General features: G+C 41.9%; 1 protein-coding gene and 1 long non-coding RNA gene across 3 annotated transcripts in view; both read right to left on the reverse strand.

Annotated features, from left to right (window-relative positions):
* LOC139025691 (uncharacterized) overlaps positions 1-223 on the reverse strand; it is a 1427-nt gene extending 1204 nt beyond the window's left edge. Inside the window, exon 1 of one of the 2 annotated variants that reach the window (XR_011477303.1) lies at positions 188-223. This is a non-coding gene — a long non-coding RNA (uncharacterized lncRNA). Of the gene's footprint in view, positions 1-18; positions 55-187 lie in introns of those variants that run through there. The other variant, XR_011477302.1, reaches the window with a different exon arrangement.
* A 6872-nt stretch (positions 224-7095) lies between these two features.
* The window catches only part of LOC139025692 (KICSTOR complex protein SZT2-like), a 99042-nt gene continuing 97581 nt past the window's right edge, over positions 7096-8556 (reverse strand). Inside the window, exons 21-25 of the mRNA XM_070440857.1 lie at positions 8417-8554; positions 8159-8317; positions 7931-8014; positions 7741-7825; positions 7096-7272 (exon numbers count right to left, since the gene is read on the reverse strand). Of these exons, the coding sequence (XP_070296958.1) occupies positions 7096-7272; positions 7741-7825; positions 7931-8014; positions 8159-8317; positions 8417-8554 (643 nt within the window). The remainder of the gene's footprint in view (positions 7273-7740; positions 7826-7930; positions 8015-8158; positions 8318-8416; positions 8555-8556) is intronic.

Here is an 8556-nt window from a genome sequence, read left to right on the forward strand (position 1 = left end):
GTTAATGAAAGGTCAGACCATATGTCTAGTGTCCAATTGCTTTTAGGCGCCACTTAGGCGCCACTCTGTCTGACATGTATGTTTGTAATGGAAAGGTCAGACCATATGTCTAGTGTCCAATTGCTTTTAGGCGCCACTTAGGCGCCACTCTGTCTGACATGTATGTTTGTAATGGAAAGGTCAGGACCATATGTCTAGTGTCCAATTGCTTTTAGGCGCCACTTAGCGCCACGCTGTCTGACATGTATGTTTGTAATGGAAAGGTCAGACCCATATGTCTAGTGTGTCCAACTGTTTCAAGTGCCCATGTGTGCTGATCAGTCCGTCAGCCACAATGGAGAAAACAAAGAGGGCCAGAATGTCCCCTAGTATATCTCCATTACCACAGTCTCATGATCAACGTGAACATGTGGCTCGCTACTTTAATGTTCAGCTGTCTTATCTTACTACTACACTTGCACTCGCTTCATACTCGACACCAAACCCACTGGCTCCAGGTCATCTACAACAAGTCTCTGCTAGGTAAAGCCCCGCCTTATCTCAGCTCACTGGTCACCATAGCAGCACCCATCCGTAGAAAGCGCTCCAGCAGGTATATCTCACTGGTCATCCCCAAAGCCAATTCTTCATTTGGCTGCCTTTCCCTCCAGTTCTCTGCTGCCAATGACTGGAACAAACTACAAAAAATCTCTGAACTGGAAACACTTATCTCCCTCACTAGCTTTAAGCACCAGCTGTCAGAGCAGATCACTGCACCTGTACATAGCCCATCTGTAAATAGCCCATCTAATCTACCTCATCCCCATACTGTATCTATTTATTTATCTTGCTCCTTTGCACCCCAGTATCTCTACTTCAACATTCATCTTCTGCACATTCTACCATTCCAGTGTTTAATTGCTATATTGTAATTACTTCGCCACCATGCCTATTATTGCCTTACCTCCCTTATCCTACTTCATTGCACATGCTTTATATAGACTTTTCTACTGTATTATTGATTGGATGTTTGTTTATTCAATGTGTAAAAACTCACTACTACTGCTAGTTTGATGGTTGTGGGCATCAATTGTTCCATGAACAATCACCCATATTAGCAAAGTTATTTCATTTAAAACGTCACATTTCTCTAGTATGGGCTACTTATCGTAATGATGGATATCAGTAAAATGCCTGCAATGTTACCGGTATGGTCGGTGTCTACAATGATTTTTTTAATCTTTCCAGCTCCACCCTGTTAATAATTTATCATAGCTAGGTATCCATTGCAGTTGGATTGCTGTATCATACCATACCTGACCATATCCTATCCCACCATACCATACCATATATTCTACCATACCCTACAATACCATATCCTACAATACCATATCCTACCATACCCTACAATACCATATATCCTACCATACCATATCCTACCCTACCATACCCGACAATACCATATCCTACCATACCCTACCCTACCCTACAATACCATATCCTACCAAACTCCACCATACTCTACAATACCATACACTACCACACCCTACAATACCATATCCTACCCTACTATACCATACCATACCCTACCCTACCATACAATACCATGCCATATCCTACCATACCCTACAAAATTCCCTTATCCTACCATATATCCTACCCTTCCCTACCATACCCTACCCTATCCTACAATACCATACTATACCATATCTATCCTACCCTATCCTACAATACCATACGATACCATATCCTATTCTACCCTATCCTACAATACCATACCATATCCTATCCTACCCTACAATACCATACCATATCATACCATATCCTACCCTATCCTACAATACCATACCATATCCTATCCTACAATACCATACTATACCATATCCTATCCTACCATACCATACCATATCCTATCCTACCCTACCATACTATTCCATATCATATCCTATCCTACCATACCATACTATACCATATCATATCCTATCCTACCATACCATACTATACCATATCCTATCCTACCCTATCCTACTATACCATATCCTATCCTACCCTACCCTACAATACCATATCCTACCATATCATACAATACCCTATCCTACCATACCCAACCCTACCCTAGAGTACCATACCCTACAATACAATATCATATATCCTACCCTACCATATAATATCCTACTATACCCTACCAAACCATATCTTCCTATACCCTACCATAACATAGCCTACCAAACAGTACTCTACCATAATATACCCTACCANTTCCAGTGTTTAATTGCTATATTGTAATTACTTCGCCACCATGGCCTATTTATTGCCTTACCTCCCTTATCCTACTTCATTTGCACATGCTTTATATAGACTTTTCTACTGTATTATTGATTGGATGTTTGTTTATTCAATGTGTAACTCTGTGTTGTTGTATGTGTCGAACTGCTTTGCTTTATCTTGACCAGGTCGCAGTTGCAAATGAGAACTTGTTCTCAACTAGCCTACCTGGTTAAATATCTATAATTATATAAATTAATCTTGGTATAAAACTAATCTTGACAAAATGTTACAAATACATATTTCAGATACTGTATTACATTAGATCCTATACATGACTCAAGTTAAACACTTACCATCTTATGATCATGTCCATTTACCCAACTCTTATACATTGTTTTCGAATGATATCTTATGAGGTAAGGCAGAAAATAAGCCTAATGATGCACTTTATCTGCTATGTGAGTGGTCTGGATTACTTGTAGGTGTCATTCCTAACGAAGGCTCTGGGGAAACACCTTGGCTATTAAAGATTCATCGTAAGGTGGTTCTAACAATGATTTAATGCGAAGACTCTGGAAAACTAGGCCCAGTGCCCGGTTTACCAAAAGCAGCTTAAGGCTAGGATCCTATTCTAACGATGAACCAACATTATTTCGGTAAAACAGGTCCTGGTCTTTATGCTGAATCAGGAGGATTTGTCATGCTGACAGCAGGTAACGTAATTTCCTGTGACAAACTCAGATACCTAGCGCCTCCTACCTGTTGTTTCCTACATTTTATTTAGTTCACAAGAGTTAGTGTCAACACCTGCTACCCAGCAGTTAGTTCGCAACGGAGCCCGCTTCACCTGGAATAGCTAACAAACGTTTCCAGCGCTGTAAAAGCTGTGTTTATTATGCTCTTGTCCGCATTGATGTAAAGTACATAAATAAAAATATTTGAAAGTACTACTTAAGTAGTTTTTGGGGTATCTGTACTTTACTATTAATATTTTTGACAACGTTATACTTTTACTTCACTACATTCCTAAATAAAATTATTATCCAGGAGCATGAGTACAGGACATCAATAAGCTGCTTCCAAACAGGAAATCGAGTCTATCATAGTTCATGTGGGATTCAATCACATTATGAAGGGCAGCTCAGAACAGCTGAAGATTGATTTTAAATAACTAATTGGGTCTCTGCTTGACACCAACAAAGGACCATTTTCTATCTGGCCCTCTGCTCTCCCTAAATCGTGGCATTGAACGGTTCAGCAGACTTTTAGCCTTCCATAACTAGCTACAAGACTATTACAGCTCTGTGGATGTAACATTTATTGACAATTTTCATACCGTCTGGATACAAAGCTCGTTTTATAAGGAGGATGGGATCCACCCAAATCACTTGGATTCCTAGATCAGGCTGCGTTGAGACAATGACTTATCAATGACCCAAGCCCAGCTCAGCTAATCCCTACCATTGTGTAGCTGAGTTGTCATAATGCTTCATGTGTTGGTAGACACAATGTGAGTAACCTTATTTATGTCCCCCTTACTGCCCTGAATGCCTCTGCTGATCCTACAGCTATTGTATGCAGTAATCATGTGCCTATGAACCAGAGTTATACTGTTAGCACTGAGGCAGTGTGCCCTAGTAGGAAGTCCACTGTGTGCAGCTCACCCTGCACTAATATAAATAACATGAGCATGTCTACTTCTGCTTTAAAGCAATTGAAATAAGCATGCAACCCATAAAAGTGCTAAACATAGATCAGATCTTGCTACCGTGGCAAGGAAAATACCTGTCTATTTGTGGATAAATCACCCCGGTTAACTTTTTAGTCATATCCCAGTTGACCCATTCGCTCATGGTCTTGCCTACACCTAGCGACTTGTTTTAAAAAATAAAGAATTGTTTTAAAAAATTGTTTAAAAAAAATATTTTATTTGAAACGGTAAGCCAGACAAAATTATTAAATATTAATGCATTAGACCTCTCACTAAAGGCTTCTGTCATATAAAGATTATACTTAAATCCAAACTAGAGATTATTAAGAATGTCTCACCCCATGTTCAAGAATGGCCTTATTCGATTTATTCAGATTACAGAGATTTTCGATGTACTGATACACAAAACACAGGATTTAAATTATTATACAACATTTTTGCAACCAATAGAATGTTATTTATATGGGGGGATACAACCTTTCCAATTCTGCAGATTTTTCTGTTCCATTCATTGAATCAGCTCATTCATCACAACCCACTTCTATTGCCAATTACTTTAATGATTTTGTTCACTGGCAAAATTCGCTAACTTAGGCTTGACATGGCAGCAACAAACGCTGACACTACACATCCGAGTATGACTGATAAAATTATGAAAGACAAGCATTGTCATTTTGAATTCCATAAAGTGAGTGTGGAAGAAGTGAAGAAAAATGGCTGTCTATCAACACTGACAAGCCACCGGGGTCTGACAACTTGGATGGAAAATTACTGAGGATAATAGCGGACAATATTGGCACTCCTATTTGCCATACCTTCAATCGAAGTGTACTAGAAAGTGTGTACCCTCAGGCCTGGAGGGAAGCAAATGTAATTCCGCTACCCAAGAATAGTAAAGCCCCTTTTACTGGCTCAAATAGCCCACCAATCAGCCTGTTACCAAACTTTAGTAAAGTTCTGGAATAAATGGTTTTTTTTTTTTGTCATGGCTGATGCTGGAAGAAGACCAAGGTGCAGCGTGGTGAGCGTACATTTTATTATAGAAAAAGGACGCCAACAAAACAAACGAAAGAACAACCGTGAAGCTTAAAGGGCATAAGTGCCACTAGCAAAAGTCAACTACCCACAACGAAAGGAGGGAAAAAGGGCTACCTAAGTATGGTTCCCAATCAGAGACAACGATAGACAGCGGTCCCTGATTGAGAACCATACCCGGCCAAAACATAGAAACACAAAATTATAGAAAACAAAACATAGAATGCCCACCCCAAATCACACCCTGACCAAACCAAATAGACACATAAAAAGGCTCTCTAAGGTCAGAGCGTGACAACCAGATACTATGTCAATTTGTTTACAGTAAAATATCAACAGACTTTCAGCACGCTTATAGGGAAGGACATTCAACAAGCACAGCATTTACACAAATGACTGATAGGCTGAGAGAAATTGATGATAAAAAGATTGGGGGAGCTGTTTTGTTAGACTTCAGTGCAACTTTTGACAATATCGATCATACTCTGCTGATGGAAAACTTGTGTTATGGCTTTATAAACCCCTGCTATACTGTGGATAAAGAGTGTTCTGTTAGACAGGTAACAGAGGGTGTTCTTTAAATGGAAGCCTCTCCAATATAATCCAGGTATAATCAGGAATTCCCCAGGGCAGCTGCCAAGGCCCCTTTTACTTTTTTCAATCTTTACTAATGACAAGCCACTGGCTTTGAGTAAAGCCACTGTGTCTATGTTTGCAGATGACTCAACACTATACATGTCAGCTACTACAACGACTGAAATTATGAGTGTTTGCTTATTTCAATTGTGTTGGAGGCTATTTTGTAAATGACATCGCCGAAGTCGAGGATCGGTAGGATGGTCAGTTTTACGAGGGTATGTTTGACAGCATGAGTGAAGGATGCTATGTTGCGAAATAGGAAGCCAATTCTAGACTTAATTTTGGATTGGAGATGTTTAATGTGAGTCTGGAAGGAGAGTTCACAGTCTAACCAGACACCTAGGTATTTATAGTTGTCCACATAAGTCAGAATGGGCGGGTAGGTGCGGGCAGCGATCGGTTGAAGAGCTTGCAACTAGTTTTACTTGCATTTAAGAGCAGTTGGAGGCCNGAAATGTGAATTATAATGTGGATTATAATGATTGGAAATGTTGTGGAGAAGACTTGACAGACATGCAGTATTCAGGCAGTGAGCCTAACCATCTGTCTTTATCCTACCAATATTACATTACAAATCAGCACAACATCACTGGACTGCGTTGTTCTTCTAGTAGCGGTGATTGGGGGAACGATCAGTCCACTACATATCTGTCCCTCAGCCATCCCATGACCACTCAGAACTGCAGCCTGACTACCAGAAGCATCAGTCAGAGATGCTGAGGCTATAGTCCTGTGCTCTGTGTCAGGTTTAGACACTGAAGGCCATGCAGTGTACCGGTCTGCTGGTGATTCAACAGTAGGCGACACTGCCAATGGCTTTATAAYCCAAGAAGGAACATCAGTGTGTGTAGGCATATCCATATGTTTATATATCTAGGCCTGTCTCACTGCTAAGTGAGACTGCTCTACAACAGTGTTTTCTCAACCCTCCCTCTCGATCTGTGTACAGTCCCTCATATCTTGTTTGTTGCGGACAGCTACTAGGCTATCCGCAGCACTACAGATAGCACTACAGTGCCAATTTACTCTTGACCCTATTGTACAGACCCTGTAGCCCTGACCGRGGTTACCACGGGAACCAGGAGACGTCATGTGACACGATGAGCCTGTTGCATGCTTCTCTGTGGGTTTCTATCCGTTTCAAATCTCAATGAACGTAGCACTATGAATATAGAGGCATAGACTATAACGCTATCTAAGAGAAGAAAAAAAACTKACTTTTTAAAATAATGTATTTCTTTCTTTCTCATTTATTTTATATCCTGAATTACTTGTGTAAATGCTTATATTGTCTATATTTATTAATTCATGTGACTTGTGTTTTATAACAAAACTGTCTTATTTCTTTATGAATAATATTAAAGTGATTTTACCAAAATATGATCTGATGTTTGAGACTGGGTTGATAATATACACCACAGTGGAGAAAAACACATGTTATTTCTGGAACATACTTTAGGAAACTACACCTTCCGCAGGGACGTGGTCTGACTCCTCACCTTCTGCAGGGATCGAGGTACGTGGTCTGACTCCTCACCTTCCGCAGTGATCGAGGTCTGACTCCTCACCTTCTGCAGGGATCGAGGTACGTGGTCTGACTCCTCACCTTCTGCAGGGATCGTGGTCTGACTCCTCACCTTCTGCAGGGATCGAATTGTTGTGACTTAGATAAAGATCATATCAAATTTGACCAATTTATGCTGAAATCCAGGTAATTCCAAAGGGTTCACATAATTTTTCTTAACACTGTATATAACTGCTTTAATGTTGCTGGACCCCAGGAAGGGTGTAGCTGCTGTCTTGGCAGGAATGAATGGGAATTCATACTAATCCCCAGGAAGAGTAGCTGCTGACTTGGCAGGAACTAATGGGATCCGTAATAGACCCCTTACCTTGACTTGAGTTCCAGTGTTGGACAAATTAATTACTTAATTACTACTTTTCTGGAGTTTTAGATTCCGTCTCTCACAGTTGAAGTGTCATGATAAAAATTACAGACCTCTACATGCTTTGTAAGTAGGAAAACCTGCAAAATCGGCAGTGTATCAAATACTTGTTCTCCCACTGTACCTCGATCCCTGCAGAAGGTGAGGAGTCAGACCACGTACCTCGATCCCTGCAGAAGGTGAGGAGTCAGACCAAGTACCTCGATCCCTGCCGGAAGGTGAGGAGTCAGACCACGTACCTCGATCCCTGCAGAAGGTGAGGAGTCAGACCACGTACCTCGATCACTACAGAAGGTGAGGAGTCAGACCACGTACCTCGATCCTGCAGAAGGTGAGGAGTCAGACCACGTACCTCGATCCCTGCAGAAGGTGAGGAGTCAGACCACGTACCTCGATCCCTGCAGAAGGTGAGGAGTCAGACCACGTACCTCGATCCCTGCAGAAGGTGAGGAGTCAGACCAAGTACCTCGATCCCTGCGGAAGGTGAGGAGTCAGACCACGTACCTCAATCCCTGCAGAAGGTGAGGAGTCAGACCACGTACCTCGATCCCTGCAGAAGGTGAGGAGTCAGACCACGTACCTCCGATCCCGCAGAAGGTGAGGAGTCAGACCATGTACCTCGATCCCTGTCAGAAGGTGAGGAGTCAGACCACGTACCTCGATCCTACAGAAGGTGAGAGTCAGACCACGTACCTCGATCCCTGCAGAAGGTGAGGAGTCAGACCACGTACCTCGATCCCTGCAGAAGGTGAGGAGTCAGACCACGTACCTCGATCCCTGCAGAAGGTGAGGAGTCAGACCACGATCCCTGCAGAAGGTGAGGAGTCAGACCACGTACCTCGATCCCTGCAGAAGGTGAGGAGTCAGACCTCGATCACTCTGCGGAAGGTGAGGAGTCAGACCACGTACCTCGATCCCTGCAGAAGGTGAGGAGTCAGACCACGTCCCTGCAGAAGGTGAGGAGTCAGACCACGTACT

This window comes from Salvelinus sp. IW2-2015, unplaced genomic scaffold (genome assembly GCF_002910315.2).
Source record: "Salvelinus sp. IW2-2015 unplaced genomic scaffold, ASM291031v2 Un_scaffold3072, whole genome shotgun sequence".
In the NCBI taxonomy this organism is placed as follows: Eukaryota; Metazoa; Chordata; class Actinopteri; order Salmoniformes; family Salmonidae; genus Salvelinus; species Salvelinus sp. IW2-2015.